We start from the raw sequence: 19,431 nt of genomic DNA on the forward strand, positions 1-19,431 counted from the left end.
TATTTAATATTCATAGAAAATTCAAAGTAACAAGTGTTAAAAATAATCATCAAGTATTAGAAAGGACAATATTAAAGAATTAATTACATCAGCATATTTTTTCATAAAGCAACACATTCTCTTTTTATTCTAGACTTAATTATCTAACATATTACAAAATCAGAATTTGTTTTACATTTTCAATTACTATTTTGGTTTATCTTTTGAAGTGGATATACTTAGATCTACATCTTTATTACTACTGTTACATTCCTCATCCTTGTAAGGTACACTATCTATCAATTTATCAGGTGTAAGACGTAATTCTAGAACATTATGAAACTAAGTTGGAAAGAAATAATATAAATTATTCATATTTTAAAAATATTACCGAAAGTTCCAGGCTTTGTTTCAACTGCTTGAATTACTGTTGTTCGTAGTTCGTATTCTACTTCTTCCGCAAATTTGTTTAGCTAAAACAATATTCATTTAACATTTATATTAAATATCTTTTTTCTTTTATTTTGCATGGTTAAGCGGTAGAAAATATAAGAGGTGCTTCAACAAGCCAAGATAAAACGAAAACAAAGAGTAAAATAATTGCGTTTGAGATTATATTCATTAATTATTAACATTAGGAAAAATGGCGAAATGTGCCTGAAACGCGGCAACCTTCTCTATACAAACGAATATTGGGCAACCTAAACGACGGGGCATGCAGTAATAATCGTTGAGGAGACTTTTCATACCGTAAACGATCCTGTACTTTATAAGAAAAATTGTACATTAAACATTTAACCTTCCTGCTCACACAAATCCATAATAAAATATCAAAGCACATCCTACGAAATTCCTAAGTGAAGAGAATAAAGAGGATTAATATCTCCTTTAGTCCTCAAACTTGTTCGCATACTTGACGAATTTATATCGTATTGTATCCCGAAAATAAGCATTTCCATCGTTTTTCTAAATCTCTTTATGATTCCGTGACTTGTATCAGCTTATACCGTCGTATATAATATTTCTAAATCAAAATTTTACCTCTTCAATAGCAGCTGGGTTTGTGACATTTTTGTACTTTTTGTACTCTTCGTTTAACTTATTCCTTGTAACTAAGTAACATTTATCCAAATATTACGCATTCAAAGAATATTTAATAATGTTAAAATATTTGTACCTTGTAATGCATGGTCATCACCTTGAAAAGTAGCCATCCGCGTACGATGCAGTTTTTTAAATGTGCGTAAGACCTAAAGGAGACAAATAATCTACTAAATATAAATAAACAATTCTTTATTTTTCGTTATACACTTACTGAGAATTTATTGCACAGATACGAAATTTTGCTGTTATAAAACGTATCTCATGTCTAGTAACCTTTCGAGATTCAAAATTAGATTAAAACAACTAACGCGTGAGACACGATTTTCCAAGCTCTTAGTAAATAAATACTACATATTTTGTCGACAACGATAAATGCAGGAAAGGGCAGCAAGCAAGGATGAAAGAGATATTGGAAACCACTAAACTATATAATGTTTAGCCTCAATCTCTTTTAGTCAAACGAAAGTTTAACAAATATCTTTACAAAATTTCCATTAACACATTGACGTTTGACGAGGCGTTTGGAGCAGCACTTGACGATTTGGGTATGCGGCGATTTCACGTTCTTCCTTTTCAACAGTGTTACACTGGAGGAAACTGCTGTAACTGTTAACTAATTAACATTTCACGAAGAAATTTTAGAGAAAGGTGTAAATTACTTTTTTTGCATAAAAACTTATATTTTTTAATTTTAGTAATTGCCTGGAGAGATGTTTACTCCCGGTTTCTGCAATACCTTCAAATTGTTCATCAGCCGTAAAGAAATATCTTATTCTATTATAAGCAGTATTATCTACAATATATTATTACAGTCCATTGCTCTAACGTATGTAATCTCGATGTCAATAATCACGGAATATAAGAATATAACAGAAAGTTAAATCTATAAACAATTTTTTTCAATTTTTGGGATATCTAATATGGCATTTCGAGAGAGAAACTGGACCATTTATAGCGCCTTATAAATTTATATTGAGACAATTTATATCGATGTATAAAAATATTAGCACTAAACCTACCAGCGCCGTTCAAATTGACCGTTTTCAAACTTCTACAAATTTAACCATATTTAAACGTTATCATATCGCTTCATAATTTCTGACTAAAACATGCATACAATATATTTTTCGGTATTTACTTTTAGTTTGCCTTTTTCTCTTCTAAGAAAAAATTGTATTCTACCTTGCCTACCGCGGGCAGTCAATTTGACTGGCCGACAAAATATTTTAGTTAATCTTAATATAAATGTAATCAGTACAAAAAAAAAAGGCTATCTCAAGGTCAGATGACAAACAAAATCAGTAATAACAAATAATAACAACTGTTACGCCCGTAATCTTGTCATAAATCATAATCTATCCCTCGATCAAGATGACCACCAGCTATCAAGACATCAACTCAGGCCCATAATAATCCTAAGGAACTATCCTAAGGAATAAAATTAATAATTTTTTACGGTCCATTGTTACAAACATTTTAAAAGTCGAGGAGTTTCTTAGAGTTATTGCTTATTGCGATAAAACACAAAAAAGTGGGTTTTTCCCAACTTTACCCTCGAGTAACCGTTGGTGGAGAACGGCCAATATTCATCAATATTTTCGTATAAATATCGCCGTCGCAGATGCATTTATTGCTCTGCTATACACCCGCGGTGCATATCAAGCAAAGAATTTAGATGTCTCATATTTGTGGAATAAAATTTGTAGACCTGCATTTTTTTCAAAAACAATGAGCAGGAATGACTTTGCTGAAATTATGAGATTTACGAGGTTTATGAGGAAAGAAGCCAACGTTTACGAACTAATAAATTTGCAATGATATTTACAGTATGGTACCGATTTATAGAGAAGTCACAAAATTGTTACAAACATGGTGCATACATTACTTTCGTATAAAGAATCGCGGGGAAAAAACCATGCAATAGAACTATCAATAAGTTCAGATTCATTACTAGAAAAATCTTGTCGAATAAAAAATTGTAAAGGTTAGAAAATTACAAAAATTTGTTTAAGATGCGGGAAATATGTATGCAGCAAATGTACATTTGATAATAAGATAATTTGTAAAAAATACAGCGGAGTTGAATAAGATACATCTCTATATAAATAAGAGAGTAATTTTATTTAAGTCTATAATTGAAATTAAACAAAAGTAAATTTGAACGAAATTTTATGAAAGATGACCATTTTATATACATCCAGTTATAAATTAACCATTATCTAAATTAAATCATAAAAACTATTACTTCTTTAATCACCGGTCATTTTGATCGCACACGGTAGGGATAGGTATAAACGAAGTGTCGGTAGGTTTAGCATTAATGATACAGGCTTTAAAATTACTTCTCTTAGACATTAAAGACTAGTAAAAAGTAACAATAAAAGAAGAAAAGAAAATTATCTAGATACTAGATTATCTAGATAATTGGGAATATATGCAAAGGGATTGGAAATGAAAAAGTTCCCCAATGGGCGTACGTCTGCCTTAGTTAAAAAGCCTAAGAAAGATACCGACTGATTAAGAATTCATATCAGTCGGTAAAATGTAATTATAGAAATCAAAATAATACATTTTTATCATAAATAATTTAGAATATTGTATATTACCTCATAGTAATTATTTAATTATTTGAAATTATTTTTATAGTCGTCGTTGCAATAGTGTTTTCTCATCAATGTTTTCAACTCTGCCGACTACTTCTTATCTTTTTCCTTCCTTTACTCATTCTGTTTTACATGCATCCTTATCGACAAAATACGAGGAGCTTAAAAAACTCGTCTCTATTTCGCTAAGTAGAGTTCCCGAGTTCCGAACAGTTCAGTAATTTTCACTATATATGTACTACTCGACTTATCTTCTTTTGTCGCTTGCCGCCAGAATCTTGTTTCTAGCGTTTTCAATATTTGCATTAGTTGTCATATTCGTATTTAAAAAATCCTAATACAAATAATTAGTTAGCATCAAAAAGAATAAAATATGAAAAAATGGAAATAGACATGTACTGGCATATACTGTAATAACTGAATATTATAATAAACAACTAAACTCTTCTTACCAATAAAATCAGAATCCTACAACAAATGCAGAGAAATGATAAAAAATTAACATTAACAGATAATGCAAATCTATTAAAACAGTAAGTGAAGTTACAGTAAAGATCCTTTATATGCAAAAGATTGCATGTTGTAAGTTCAAGTTTTATCTCTTCTATAGCCCAGCAGCTTTCCTTTCAAGCCCGTATTGCCTTCGTATTAGTAAAACGACACTAACCAACAACGAAATATTTTTATCTTTGATTTTTCGTTAATGGAAATTTCATTAACATACTAGTAATATTTTTCTAATTAAATTAAAACCAAACACTGTAGGTATTATTACAAAATTTGATTTATCTTAGAGATCTTTCTTCCTTGTTCACTGTATTTATTGTTTTACAAAAAGCTTGGAAAATCTTTTAATGAATTACTTTTAATGATGAACATGCCTTTTTAATTGTTCTGATGAATGTATCCAATTAACCCCATATTTGTTAGCTATAATAGCTATAACATAATAATTTTACCACATTACAATAACTCAAATATGGTACATTTTGTAATATCTCGTCAAAGAATTGCTGTTTTATATACTAATAAATAAATACATAAGTACATAAAACTAGCGTTTATTTAAACAAAGCTATCCTTTTTATTATCTACATAAAAATTTTTCTCTATTTATATTTATATATATATATATATATATATAATCAAACAAGAATGAAAAATTGACCACTAACATAGTACTATTAACTTTTCAAATCACTTGATATATTACTTAAACTATTTACAAAATTACCTACATGAAACTGAAATGTTCCAAATATAAATAAATAAAGAAATCACTGAATGATTGAGTCATAACCTCCAAAATAATGTTAAAAGAGTGTTGAATGACAAACGTTACCTTTAGTCGCAGATTATCTCCCATGCTTTTAATGTAAAAGGAAACTGTTGATAAGTGTAACGTAAATTTTTATTTTATTGTCAAAAATAATTTAGCAAAGCCAAATCTTCGAATTAATAGCTTTGATTGATAGTAAGGTTAAATATTCCTCTATTTGAGGCAGCACTAGTAGATTTACATCATTATCATATTTACATTAAATATATATGTGTGTATAAGTAATGTCTCTTATTAATACTAAATTGCACCCAGGTTAAATTTATACTCCAAAATATTAAATTACTATTTTTAAAAAATTGTTATTTTTGTAAAATGTTTTTTTCATGTATACTGCCTTCTTGAATGTGAACCTATAATTTACCTTAACCTATTTTTAAAATAGATTAAAATATAAATATTTATATGAAATAAATAAATAAATATATATATATATATCACGTATTTCTTATAGAACTTTCTAACTATATTTATTGTTAAATTGTGAATGGAATAAAAATGTTATATGCACAATATAAATCAGATGTTAGTACGTGTATTTGATACACTAGATTTTAAAAAACGCGATAGGAAGCAAACAAACATACATACATAAAAGAAAAAAATTAAGTTTAATATAATTAATAAGATTATATTTACCAACAAATAAAGTATTCTATTCCGTTTGGAAATAAAAATACTTATGATGAACAAAGAATGTCCAAGTTGTAGACAAATAATAAATACATCACGTACAAGACTTGTGAAAGATAATTGCGGACACATTAAATGTCGTATGTGTTTAATATATGAAGAACAAGGTTGCAAAATTTGTATAAATGAGCATTGTATACAAAATATCGGAAATTATGGTAGAAAATTTATAACATTTCATATTTAATATTAACAATTATAATAAGTTTATTAATTAGTTTATATTTTGCTTTAGATTGCTCTCCTTCAGAGAAAAAGATATTAAATAATGCTTCTACTTCTGATAAAGGTAATATATCTAATGACGTATTACCCTTGGAATTAGTTATTAATAAAAATTCCAAACTCAAAGCAAATAATATTGAATTGATTTCTGTCGATTATATAAATAACTATGAATTATATCCTGAAGATGTATTTAATAACACAAAAGAGATACATAAATCTTCTACAACAGAGATTAAAAACAATGTTGTGTCAAACAAACTATATATTTCAAACATAGAATCGAACAATATACTTCTAAATGTGTATCCACATTTAAGTAATAATGTAGTATTAAAATCACCTAGCAATAAAACAGCAGAAATTTTCAATGAGGTAAGTCCTCTATAATATATATCTCATATTTAAAAGTCGTCATATTTTATATACACACTAAAAAATTCTACAGGAAGTTAAAACAGAATATTCAAAAAAACAGAAATTAAAAAGTAAATCAATAAAATGTCATGATCGTAATCATATTACTGTGATACCAGGGACACCAGAAAAGTATAAATGCAATATATGTAATAAAATTTTTCGAAACAAGAAAGGAAAATGTTATCATGATGCTTGTATAACTGGCGTTAAACCTTATCAATGTTCTTTTTGTGATAAAAGTTTCATTAAAAGGTCTCATTTTGAATATCATGAAAGAATTCATAGAGGATACAAACCATATAAATGTAATCTTTGTGACAAAGCATTTCCTCAGCAAAATAAGCTTAATAGGCACATGTATTCACATGGTATTCAGTTTTTATAATACAATATAAGCATCTTGTTTACATTATTTAGATTTATTAAAATATCAATAATTTAATTTTAGGGGAAAAACAATTTACATGTCCTAAATGTGATAAAAGGTATTCCAAACAAGATGATTTAAAAAATCACTTAGATGCACATAATGAAACATCCACATATTCTTGTAAAGCATGTGAAAAAACTTTCAGGATGTTAACCAATTTAAAACGTCATCTAAAAACACATTCTAGTAAGTAATTATACAAAGAAAAAAACATTGAGCAACTATTAAGTTATCTTAAATTTATCAGCTTTATTTTATTAATAGATGAAAGACCATATGTATGCGATCAATGCAATAAAAGCTTCAAAGATAAATCATTGTTAATTCGTCATAAAAAGATACATGGGAAAGATAGACCATTCTCATGTGCACACTGCAGTAGAGTATTTTTATCTAAAAGTGAATTAAGACGTCATTTGACAGTTCATTCAGGTATGTCATACTAAACAAAATATGATATATCATATTACAATGATGTATAAAATTTATTTTAGATGAGAAGCCATTTTCTTGCAAATTCTGTGAAACTGTGTTTAGAAGGAAAGATAATTTACACAGACATATTAGACATCATCATCCAGAAAGTCCATCTTTTAGTAATAATAAGATACAGAGTACAATTCTTGAAACCGAAATAAAATTAACAAAAGCCAAACAGTTGAATACTAAACAAAAACAAACGACAAAAAAGACACAAAAAATTGCTTCCAATTTATTACCAAAAACTCCAACTAAAGTATCAGTGGTTTGCATAAGTTCATGTGACCAAATCAGTTCTAGATTAGATTCAATGGGTAACATCACACCTGTTATAAGAACTACCAATGAAGTGAGTAATGCAGTTTCTGTTATTAATGGACCAATTAATATTAAAAAACTAGATGATAAGTCTGATACCAAAAAAAAGACATTTACGTATACAGAACCAATACCTCTTGCTGAAGCAGTGGTAATAAATAAACGTATTGAGGAAAAATTATACCCACAAAATGCGTCAAGTCATAATTATTTTCTTAGAAATTGTTTGAATTGTACAGACAAACCATATCCTGCCTTTGTAAATCAAATTTCTCGCACAAATTCTAACCAGTAGTATTTTATTCACAAAAAATACTACACTAAAATTTTATTCAAAAGTCAGATATCTACAAACAGGTTTCACACATAATATAAAACAACAAATTTGTACGGCTAAAGATATCAAATAGAAAATTTAAGATAATAGCAAATAATTTAAGAAATTTAATAATATATAAGTAATATTAAAGGAATAATTAAAAGTAAATAAATTTTGCAAATATTGAAACATTTTATAGCAATTTATATATGTACATTATTATATACAATATATAAATATTATACACGTGTAGTAATATAAAGGGTGTGGACGAAAGTTATGTATGAGCTGGCATGAGGTAATTTTAGATAATATATAATATTTCACTGCCAGAAAATCTTAAAAAGGAAACAAAAGAATAAAACTAAGAGATAATAGAATCCGTCAATTTTATTTAACCACTGTAATCCTTAGAATAATTAAGAATAATTAATAATAATTAAGGAATATAGTAATAAAAGTAATTATTATATAATTACTTTTATTTTCATACACTTTAATTTCATACACAGTAAATTTTGAAAAAAGTCAGTTTCTCATTGTAACCGCCATTTGTACGTAGTTTGATCTAATGACGGTTGACATTTCCGGCGCTGCATGTATAAACACTGCATATTTATTTTATTATATTTTACAAGAAAAGACGTATTTTTAACCAAGAATGTATATAATTTATACGTATAAATATATAATTATATAATGTAATCATATAACATAAAATAATCAATTTACCAATTCATGATTTTTATTTTTTATGTAAGACAATGTATAATACGACAAAAATGATTTATAATTTCCTTTAACATAAGTAATTAATACATATTGAGGAATATATCAATTAATGCATACAATTTTTCTAGATAATATTTAATCCTAATATTCTGAAAAATTCTTATTGAAACAGTAAATTAATAAATAATACAAGGTTTGCGCATGTCTGTAATATTTTGTATGGCTGTTTGCGCATTTGGGGTTCACACAAGCATTTGGAAGGAATAATAATCGATCGACCGATGTGCGCTATCTCCATTTCTCACACACAAGTTTACTGAGGTTCTTTGTGTATTCTGTAGTGAAGAAGAACATTTGACCATTCAGTTATATTGAAAATGGTTAAAATGGAACACGAAGTAAGTAAAAACTTATAAATCAATTTTGTCTGGGAAAAAATAGTTTATCATTTGTAAAAGTGATATGTATAAAGATAAGAATTTGTACCTAGACTTAATTAATTTTTCACTTTGCCTTCACGTCCTTATACATACGTATACTGTATAATGCGTGATACTGTTACTTATTATTAAGCTTTTGTAAAATCTTTATTATTTGTTTTATGTGTATAACTTATTATATTCTTTGTAGACTTTGTGACTTATTGAAGGTCTTTTATGATTTCTTACAATAAATGAACTACCAGAGTAATTTTGATATAAAAATTAATTAAATATCGCAATTAGTATTATAAAAATGCTAGAATATTTATTACTTTGTTTTAATATAAATAATACGCGAAGAAGTATTTCTGTCGTTCTTTTATAGCATGGCGGTCTCTGACGCTACGCCATTTAAGATTACTAATCTCAGTCTTACGAAATATATCCTATTATATTATTTTTCAATAAAATTGTTGCAACGTTTAAAATTTATTAATTGGGCATCTATTATTAGTTTCTTACATTACTGTAAATTATTTATTTTATAATTTGTACATTATTCGTAATGTATTATTACTAAGTTATTTATTACATTTATATTATATAAATTAATAGAATCTGTTAAAAGTGATGATAATAACGTATATAATATTTTACAAGAAAAGGAATGTAGCTTGTAATACAATAGATTAGAATGTTAGTAGAGCTTAACCTTTTAATAATTTATATTTAATAAGTCATATATACATATGTAGCAATTAAATATTATATGAATGTTGAAATTTATTTTTTTATTGCAATATTTTTAGGTAACTTGAAGTAATTTTGAAACTAATATGTTAATGAAGACAATAATAATTATAATACTTATAACATTTTATTTTTTTAGTTTTAATGATATTTTTTATTTCAGGATGGGAAAAATGAACCTGAACATGTTAGGAAATTATTTATTGGTGGATTGGATTATAGAACTACAGATGATTCTTTAAAGAAACACTTTGAAAAATGGGGGGAAATTGTAGACGTAGTTGTAATGAAAGATCCAAAAACAAAACGATCCAGAGGATTTGGATTTATTACTTATTCTCGTGCACATATGGTAGATGATGCTCAAAATGCAAGGTTGTATTTCATAAAATTACAGCAATTTAATATAATCCATATATTTATGTTTTAAGTATTAAAATTAATAATATGTTAATACTAAATTGCTTGGAATAACAAAAGTGAAATGCATAATAATATATACATTTATATTTTTCTTTTTTGTTATTTCAAATTACAGACCACATAAAGTTGATGGACGTGTAGTTGAACCTAAGAGAGCTGTTCCTAGACAAGAAATTGGTAGACCTGAAGCTGGAGCAACAGTAAAGAAATTATTTGTGGGTGGTTTAAAAGATGATCATGAAGAAGAAGATCTTAGACAATATTTCCAAAGTTATGGTAGCATAAATTCAATTAGCATTGTAACAGATAAGGAAACTGGCAAAAAACGTGGTTTTGGTTTTGTTGAATTTGATGATTATGATCCTGTGGATAAAATTTGTTTGCAACGAAATCATCAAATACGCGGCAAACATGTAGACGTTAAAAAGGTAAGAATAATATTGACATATTATTTATTTAGACTTAAAGAAGCATTGTAAATTCTCAGATTTTATTATACATTTATGATAACAGGCTTTAAGTAAGGCAGAGATGGCTTCTGCATCAGGAGGTGGTGGTGGTGGTGGTGGTGGTGGCGGTGGTAGCAGAGGAGGACAGAATGTAGGAAGAGGACCACGTGGTGGCAATCAGGGTGGCGGTAATTGGGGAGGTCGAGGAAGTGGAGGCGGCGGAGATTGGAATAATGGTGGTAATCAGGGCGGTTATAGTGGAGGTAATCAAGGAGGTTGGGGCGGTAACGGCCCTTGGGAGAATCAGAATCAAGGTAAAGGTTCGCAGAAAGATATACTTTTCCCATTTTACTAAGTATTACATTAATATATTGATTAATAATATATTATAGTACATTAAGTTTGTACAAAATACTAATAAACGTTATTTTTAAGGAGGTGGCTGGGGAGGTCAAGGAGGTCAAGGTGGATATAATAGTGGCGGAAATTGGAGCAACGATAACTTTGGCGGAGGTTACCAGCAAGGCTATGGCGGTGGTCCAGTACGGAATAATTTCAACTCTGGAAGACCAGCACCCTATGGTATTAATATGGGTCCTAGTGGCCGACAGTCTGGAGACTCGAGATGGCTACCACCCTTTGGTGGACAAGGTTGCTTCTGTCCTTCTCAAAAGCCAACGCGTCTGTTACGTGCCTTGAGCAACTACTCGTAGATTTGCATTTATTAGTTGTGATAACGTATTTTAATTATATTATAGTATATGTGATATACTACTGTTGATAACCGTAACAAGTTGCACAAGGAGCGTTCAGCTTATAATTAGTACAATTTTATATTTTATTACTAATTAAGTATTCACAAACGAAGTGTAATATATCGATTCCAGTTAAACTTCGTAAGTAGAGAATTAAAAAATATTTTACAAATATTCGATTATCCGTGTAATTAGTACAGAAATTTATTATCTAGTAGGTTACTTAACAACATTAAAATTTAAACTTTTATATAGAATAGAATATTATATATCTCACATCATTTGAAAGTAGGATCATAGAATATGAGTTTGCATAGAATTTTTTCATTTTCTTGATATTATTGAATTTATAGACACTAATGAATACTTGGTGCAACCATGATTGTGTATTTCTTACAATTTGCAGTTATTTATGACCATTACTATTACTAGAGTATTATCTTGCCTGAAACGGTAATATAACCGCATCATGTATCAGTACATGGAATGTGATAATTAAGTATTTTATGAATTATTGAAAGCTTACATTAATAGATGAATATTTATTACATATTTTTTATTTTCTACCTACATACAGAGTATTATTGAAGTTGATATGCAACACTCGTGTGATTCTCTTGTAAAGTTCACATATCATTGCAATATTAATAGATATTCAATAATTAATTACATAGCGTGATAAGATTAATCCTAATTACAGTTAATGTTAATAATAACATTCAACAAGTGAATTTAATGTTATTTGGAAAACGCCACAATCAAAGAAATTGAATAAGTATATTTTTGATATAAGTTAGATTAAGACATAAGGCGCGATGTTGCAGTGAGAAGGATCGCCTTTGTCCATTTCCTTTATTCTGTTCGAATTGAGTTTGCTCATAATATGCTAAATTATTATTTTATAAAGGTATTATCGTAGAAATTATTGTTTTTATAAATATTAATTTATAAATATTACATTATCATTTCTATGTAGTTTCTTTTTTTTATTTAAATAAGTATAAATATTAGATTGTAAAATGCTTATTACATTTAATATCGTTTAATCACATTCTGTATGTACAATAATAATTTAATCTAATTTTGTTAAAAATGCTTCATCTCTCACTATTGTTAGGATAGTAAGATTTGAATAATTATTATATTGTTATGAAATAAGTGGCATCTTATAGAATCTTATGTAATTTTAAACAGTTTTACTAACCTTTTACAATTTATTTTTCAGGTCCCATGGGTGGTGGAAATTCTGGAGGTGGTGGTGGTGGATACGGTAATCAAGGAGGCTATGGCGGTAGTTCTCTTGGTGGCGGAAACATGGGTGGAGGAGGTGGTGGTGGTGGAAGAAGATACTAAAATACACGTTATCCATGGTTACTTCCCTCACATGGTAAGCAAAATTTTACTATAATTATTTTTCTTTTCTTTAGGATATATTAAAATGATTATATTTAACTTATATTTAAATACTATTACTATTTTGAAATCAGAAATATTAAATAAACATAACTTGGAGTAATATGATACATGTATTACATGAAACTTATTTTTATAAATAAGTATTTCACGGGATTTAATTAATTTTTTTAATAGATGCATTGAGTAATTTTAAATAGAGCTTCATTGAACTGTAAAAACAATTATTATGTTTTACATAATTATATAAATACATCAAGTACAATCAGGAACCATTACTTACAAAATAGTGATTAGTTATAATTAAGTGAGAGAATAAATGGGTATTAAAGAGTATTTGTATCAGTAGTTCTCTGATGCAATGGCTTTTATTTTATTACAAAGTACACACGAGCGCGCGCGTGCTCACATATGCAAGAAACTTTAAAATTTTTATATATGTTTGATGCGTTTATAAAAATGGAATTATATGTTTTATTGAAATCTACTTGGGTTTTTAATATACAAATTTTGAAGTACGAGTATTTGTACTTGTTGCAATATTATCAAATAAATAGAAAATTCTTTTATTTTGTAGAAATTAAAAACAAAGATAGTTTCTATATATATATTATATATAGAATATTTCTATATATATTAGTGAAGTATTTTCTGGTTAACGGAACAGGCAACAGTAGTAGAACAGAATTGTTAGCCAAATTTGATTTATTTAAATGTTATATTCAATAAAAATATCCATATATTTTGTTTTAACATTTTGTTGTTTGTTAGTTTATTTATAAATATTAAATTATGTAGTTTTAATTCCAAAAATATAGGGATCATGTGAATGCAAATTATATAGGCAGTTATATGGATTTATTTTTAATTGACATTTATTACATATAAGAAATTGTGCACTGCAAAAATTACATTAGGAAAATTTTAAAAAATGTATATATATGAGATGAGATATATAGTATCAGATAAATGTTTTTAGGCAAACTGTTATTATATAAATATATATATATTATAGTTTATACGAAATAAATTATTGGAGACTGCATGCGCTATATAAGGTAATAATGTTTAACTAAGATATGAAATTTTGTTTTCATATACATTTCAATTAATACAATATACTTTCTAAACTTAAATGTATTGACAAAAGTATTCATTTAATGCTTTAAAATTATTGTAAGAAAATTAAGAAATATTACTTATTTAGAATTAGTGCACAATGATTTTTTGGTTTAGGTTTCACTTATTTTACTTTAATTACTTTAATAGGTAAAGTAGTATGTATGAGATATCAAGAAATACTATTGAGAAATATTTGAGAAACACATTTTAAATATATTTTAGTTATACATAATTTGTTATGTGGAATTAATATCTTCAGTAGCATTGATTTACTATATAATTACATCAGTTTGTTATTTACTTAAAAATTTTAAATAATTTGTTAGATCTATTTTTATTTAGAGAAATATCATATTATGCATTGACAAATGATAACAAATTAGCACTTCATTAATTAGTACTTGTTTATATTGATATACTTATATCTTTTCTGCAAAAGTGGTTGTAATTATGTGTTTGAAGACGATTTTCTTATGTTAAATGATCCTAATTATTAGTTATGATTGTATTTACTGTTAATAGGAATTTCATATTTTATCTGTATTGATAAGATTTCTATTGAAATGATGTGTTGCTTAATACTATATGTTAGTCATATAACAAGAAATGTTATAAGGAAATATTCTTAAAATGATAGTAAATAATAGTAAATAATTATATGACATTTGATTTTTAGCTCAAAATTTATAGATTCTTACAGTTTGAGTATTTTCAATCATCTGAACTAATAGATTTATGACTTTTGAACCTCAGGTGAACCTACTACTTGTCTTCTAGTCGCCAGTACTTCTGTACTGTTTAGTATTGGAGCAGGCAGGGCTATAAGGCTAGAGACAAGACCAGGCAGGACAATCAGGATACAGGACAGAGAAGCGTCATCTTAATAGATCACAGTGAGGGAGGCTTTTACTTGTATTTCTTTTGGTATCTAGCACCTATTGCATATATCTTACATATTCAAGTATCTATGTGAAAACATTGCATCACAATTTTCTAGATTGTGCCTGAACTCATTGTGTGGCACATATAATATCCAAAAAGAAAGAAACAATTATTAACGTGTAATTATGTTCATTGTTAGAGAAAAAGATATGGATTAATTTGACTATTCAGTTACTATGGCTAGGGATACATCCGTGCCATCCAAATAATAAATTTGTAACATTTTGTTATATTTAATGTAACACTCTGAAAAATGATCATAGATCTAGGATTTTATATTAGACATTGGAGAGCACGATTGTTTCTCTAATTTAATGGAATATATCAATATAGCAGTGCATGTAAGAATTTAGGTTTGATATCATGATGACTTATTTCATTATACACAAGGTGGTTCTTATATAGATTAAACATCTCAGGACAAAAGGAAAGATGCGTGAAAGAAAATGTTAATATGAAATGAAATTAATGAATTCGAAAAAGAACCGGGTATATTACGAATATCAGTCAGCATTTTCGTAGGTTACCTAGACTAATTAATTATTTAAGTTGTAATGTTTTAAGAGCTAGTTAATAAAAATGACCAGAACCTTCTACATTACTTTTTAATTTATGAAATATAATGTCCATAGCATAGGATAAGTCAAAAGTACAAGATATGTATCACTGAAAGGAATAGGGGAAAACATAGCTAGATAAGGGTACATTTCGTTATTATATACAAATATTAATGAGAACTTTCAAATATTATATATAGAAAGCATTCTTGTATTTTCTGTCAACTGTGTAGTCAGTGGAAGCACAACTAAGGGCTTTATATGTATTCACAGTATTAAACAAGTTATACATATAAACAATCTGTGACTAATTTTGTGTAATTTTCATAATGTATAACAAATATGGATTTATGGATAAAGGGATACGTTCAATATTATATTTTATATACAGTCTTCTATTATAAATTGTATGCTAAAAATATGAGCAACTTTATGAAGAAAAAATTATAAATATTCTTATCTGCTACTAAAGCATTAAAAGTCATGAAAAATGTACGAAATATTTTTCATGAAAGTTTAAATTGTTTTATAATTAGTTACCGTGATATGTATGTTCATTGAGATTGTGTTTCTAGATCATATTCCAAATATAGCAATAATTTGAAATGTGTATATTTTTTAATAGATATGGTTTAATTTGTAACTTAATTCTATCTCATATCCCTTTTAATTAAATCCACTTTCGGAAGATACATCATTTAATCAGTGTGGTGCAAATAGTAATAAATGTACAATTGGAATATTATTTCATGTTTTAATTTTATTTATTCAAACTAATAGTTGAAAGTAAAGAAATATGAAGAATGGATATCTTTTATATTTTATTATTATAGGAAATCAAAAATGATAGTGAGGAGCTATAAGCTTTCTTAAATGATTCATTGAATTCCATAAAACAATACAGGTTGTATTGTAATCATCACCATAAATGCAACATACATTTTATATTTTGCAGTATTAAGAATATAATATATTTTATAACCAAGTAGTATAAATTTTTTAATTAGTTTTATATTTTCATTCGCAATTTTCGATTGTATCTAGAAATAATAGTTAAAAGATAATAAAAATAAAAAGGACAGATATGATTATGATGCTTATTGGATGAATCTACAAATTTCAAATTCTCTTTCAGTAGTATATTATATCTCATACACAGTATTTATTCAGATATTGCACGGCACTGATTATAGATAAATTCTTATATATTGCCAAGATAAATGAATTTTAATTTTGTTTATTTAACTAGTTTTGAGTTAATATATACATTCGTTTGGTCTAATCTGCAGTTATCTTTTTTTAGACATTAAGTTTGTCATTGTTAGGTTTAGTAACATGGTGTTTTCTTTTTTTACTATTGTTATATAATAGATTTGTGTCGTTAAACGTGATTATTAGGTAGTAATGGAATAAGCAATTAAGTAGGTACGTAATACCTTTTGGGTATATTAAGCTTTCAGTACCTGAAAATATTCTTAGTTAGATCTATTATCTAGCAAGTATCTAGTATCGAATGTTAGAAGAGTGAAAATGAAAGAAGAGACTAAAAACGGGCAGGTAGCAGAGCAAAGGGATTCTGAACTACACAGCAAGGCTAGGCTTTGCTAGGCTTCTTGCTAGCTTCTGTCGTACAACTACAGGTAGGAATATTAGATTCATTTGTTTAGACATAGGGGTTTTTAAATGACAGATTGTGCATGATATTAATGTTTTTTAATATTTCTATTAGATTATGCTATTGATTTAATGATTATTTCTTTTTACAAAAACAAAGGAGTAAATAGTTAAATAAAAGTTATTATTCATATATTGTTATCAAGTTTTGTTGTATCGTATCAAACAATGTATTATGTTTTATATACATATGTATGTATTATGCTTTATTTATGTATATAACATATACATATAAAATGAAGCATATGTATTAGTAAAATTATAAATTTCTTTTTTAATATACTAAAACTCTATGGTGGGAAGAAAATGGAAAAAATTTATACATGTGGAAATGAACATTATAAGTACTACAATAGTTTATAATTAAGCATAACTAATTAAAATATAATCATTATATTTTTTCAAATGAAAGATTAGATCAGAATATGTTATTTTACTTTTATTTATTTATTTATTAAAGGGCTAAACACATCTAAAGGGCAAAGAAGTAATTATCTTGAAGATTGTTTCTATAAATTTATTATCACGCAGAAGAATAAACTTAGGTTGGACAGTTACATAGATTGTGTTGCAAAATATTGGGAAATGAAGTTAAGATTGTTGCATCATTGATGAATAAGACACATATTATGCAATTCTGTTATAAGATTAGGGAATTTATTGCTGAATGATTATTAAAATATTTTTAATATCATTTTCGGACACTTCAAAAAGAACTCATTTGAACAAATCGTATAATCTTCACTATCACTTACAGTTCAAATTAAAAAAAATTGTAAGAATATTTTGAAAACATTAACTTTTGGACCTTATCTGGATGTACATAGCCCTTTAAGTTATTTACTATATATGTTAAATAAATAAAACTTAAGTAAAAAGATAAGTTCTTATTTACGAAGTTGATCTTTCTTGATATTTGAAAATTTTACTTATTATTTATGGCAATGAAACATTATTAATATAAAATATCAGAGATAAAAGGATTATAATATTCTATTATATCAATACGCGCTAAGAATGTATAAATGTTTAAATAGTAAAGATCTATTTTGGCTTAAATATGAATTATAAACAAGAGATAGAAATTGTTTTTGTTTTACTTCTTGTATATTAACTGCTATCTTTCGTTTTCATTAATTTCTGGTTTACCATTTGGGCTGGTACTCTCAGAGCGCTCCGTGTCACAGCTACCGTTGTCACTCGTCATAGGAGGTAAGTTGAAATCGACTGCTTTTTTAATTTTACAATTATACTATTATAATATTTAACATTCTTAAAATTATCATAATTATAAATCGTACATTATATTAAGGGTTCAAAAGATAAAGGAAACAAATATAAATTTTTTATATATAAATTAATAGTTTATCTAATATATTTAAAAAGCGTGTGTGATTTAAAAAGTCACATAACAAATTTATGCTATTCTGTGCAGTATAATTGAGTTATATGCAGTATGTGGACATGTCATAGTGGTGCCTAAATTTGAAATTAATTTTATCATTATTGAATGTGACAGGCTTATCCCTTGAGAAGTTCATGTAATATAATATATTATAACTAGTCTTTTAGAAAGGGAATAAGTCATGGACCAATAAGGAGTAAGTTTTATGAAACTATATGCTCTTATAAAAAATAAGTGTCCAATTTAAAAAATTAACAAATGTTACAAATTAGAACAAGTAAGTCATAACTTTTTGAGATATATATTTTTTGTTATTTATATCTTAAAGATTATTTATTGCAGAGAGTAAACTAAATGTACAAGAATATTACAGAGTGTTAAGGCATTGATATTTAAATGGATAATGAAATTCAATGTAAAAGAGAAAAATTATGCAAAAGGTAAAATCTTATTCTTTATACTTTTTTACCATAATTTTGAAAAAAAAAATAAATAGTTAAGTATTACAAGTTAATGGTATTTTTAGGAAACATCTATTTTACACAAACTAATGTTTTGCACAGGTAAAATAATATAAAATAATCAATTTTCAACTTTTAGAGTGGAATAAAATAACAAGGGATGAAGGAAAATTAGCTAGATCCTAAAGATGAGTAACAAATTTTTATAGTTTGATTACTCGTTGATTCATTAAGCATGTTTATTAATATTGTAAGAAAAATGTTAAATAACGTAATTATTAATTTATTATGTATTATAAAGAACTAATTATTTACATTAATTTTCAGCAATGTAATTTGGAAAACTTTTCTAATGTAATAAACCTTTTTTCAGTATGTGGTTGTTATTCATGCATATCCTTCTACCTTTCTGTCAT

At 26.8% G+C, this 19,431-nt stretch overlaps 3 protein-coding genes across 14 annotated transcripts; 2 read left to right on the forward strand and 1 right to left on the reverse strand.

Moving 5' to 3' along the window:
- Nucleotides 1-94: 94 nt before the first annotated feature.
- Nucleotides 95-5,796, reverse strand: LOC126920322 (complex III assembly factor LYRM7). Of its 4 annotated transcripts, XM_050730473.1 has the most exons (6): nucleotides 5,029-5,201; nucleotides 4,568-4,625; nucleotides 1,157-1,229; nucleotides 1,021-1,091; nucleotides 371-452; nucleotides 95-305 (listed from the first exon to the last, which is right to left on the reverse strand). In XM_050730473.1, the coding sequence occupies exons 3-6, from the start codon at nucleotides 1,191-1,193 to the stop codon at nucleotides 187-189; spliced, it is 309 nt and encodes a 102-aa protein (XP_050586430.1). In that variant the 5' UTR covers nucleotides 1,194-1,229; nucleotides 4,568-4,625; nucleotides 5,029-5,201; the 3' UTR covers nucleotides 95-186. The 4 variants fall into 4 exon arrangements, with proteins under 4 accessions (XP_050586430.1, XP_050586431.1, XP_050586429.1 ...); XM_050730474.1 differs by lacking the exons at nucleotides 4,568-4,625; nucleotides 5,029-5,201 and adding an exon at nucleotides 5,665-5,796 and having other exon boundaries at nucleotides 1,157-1,247; XM_050730472.1 differs by lacking the exon at nucleotides 4,568-4,625 and having other exon boundaries at nucleotides 1,157-1,247.
- Nucleotides 5,708-8,290, forward strand: LOC126920314 (zinc finger protein 468-like). Its single transcript, XM_050730454.1, has 6 exons — nucleotides 5,708-5,876; nucleotides 5,954-6,318; nucleotides 6,392-6,731; nucleotides 6,812-6,979; nucleotides 7,058-7,225; nucleotides 7,288-8,290. The coding sequence occupies exons 1-6, from the start codon at nucleotides 5,708-5,710 to the stop codon at nucleotides 7,884-7,886; spliced, it is 1,809 nt and encodes a 602-aa protein (XP_050586411.1). The 3' UTR covers nucleotides 7,887-8,290.
- Nucleotides 8,291-8,870: 580 nt separating this feature from the next.
- LOC126920315 (heterogeneous nuclear ribonucleoprotein A1, A2/B1 homolog) lies at nucleotides 8,871-19,390 on the forward strand. Of its 9 annotated transcripts, none has more exons than XR_007711936.1 (9): nucleotides 8,871-9,040; nucleotides 9,978-10,189; nucleotides 10,353-10,665; nucleotides 10,751-11,006; nucleotides 11,122-11,337; nucleotides 12,667-12,828; nucleotides 18,320-18,831; nucleotides 18,897-18,994; nucleotides 19,081-19,390. XR_007711936.1 is itself a non-coding variant. In XM_050730456.1 (7 exons), exons 1-6 carry the CDS (start codon nucleotides 9,020-9,022, stop codon nucleotides 12,792-12,794), a joined length of 1,146 nt encoding a protein of 381 aa, XP_050586413.1. In that variant the 5' UTR covers nucleotides 8,871-9,019; the 3' UTR covers nucleotides 12,795-12,828; nucleotides 18,320-19,390. The 9 variants fall into 9 exon arrangements, 4 of the variants coding, with proteins under 4 accessions (XP_050586413.1, XP_050586415.1, XP_050586412.1 ...); XR_007711938.1 differs by having other exon boundaries at nucleotides 18,320-18,361; XR_007711934.1 differs by having other exon boundaries at nucleotides 18,320-18,994.
- Nucleotides 19,391-19,431: the final 41 nt, after the last annotated feature.

Source organism: Bombus affinis, chromosome 9 (assembly GCF_024516045.1).
Source record: "Bombus affinis isolate iyBomAffi1 chromosome 9, iyBomAffi1.2, whole genome shotgun sequence".
Taxonomy (NCBI): Eukaryota; Metazoa; Arthropoda; class Insecta; order Hymenoptera; family Apidae; genus Bombus; species Bombus affinis.

Bases quoted from the DNA above. Each gene is read 5' to 3' on its own strand.
- LOC126920322 (XM_050730471.1), bottom strand. From the start codon at position 5,052: ATGGGAGATAATCTGCGACTAAAG. The intron at 1,230-5,028 runs GTAACGTTTGTC...TGTCTCCTTTAG, and splicing joins GAGATAATCTGCGACTAAAG to GTCTTACGCACATTTAAAAA. The intron at 1,092-1,156 runs GTACAAATATTT...AATGTTACTTAG, and splicing joins TGATGACCATGCATTACAAG to TTACAAGGAATAAGTTAAAC.
- LOC126920314 (XM_050730454.1), top strand. From the start codon at position 5,708: ATGATGAACAAAGAATGTCCAAGTTGTAGACAAATAATAAATACATCA. The intron at 5,877-5,953 runs GTAGAAAATTTA...ATTTTGCTTTAG, and splicing joins ACAAAATATCGGAAATTATG to ATTGCTCTCCTTCAGAGAAA. The intron at 7,226-7,287 runs GTATGTCATACT...AATTTATTTTAG, and splicing joins TCATTTGACAGTTCATTCAG to ATGAGAAGCCATTTTCTTGC.
- LOC126920315 (XM_050730456.1), top strand. From the start codon at position 9,020: ATGGTTAAAATGGAACACGAA. The intron at 10,190-10,352 runs GTTGTATTTCAT...TTCAAATTACAG, and splicing joins GATGATGCTCAAAATGCAAG to ACCACATAAAGTTGATGGAC. The intron at 11,007-11,121 runs GTTCGCAGAAAG...GTTATTTTTAAG, and splicing joins GAATCAGAATCAAGGTAAAG to GAGGTGGCTGGGGAGGTCAA.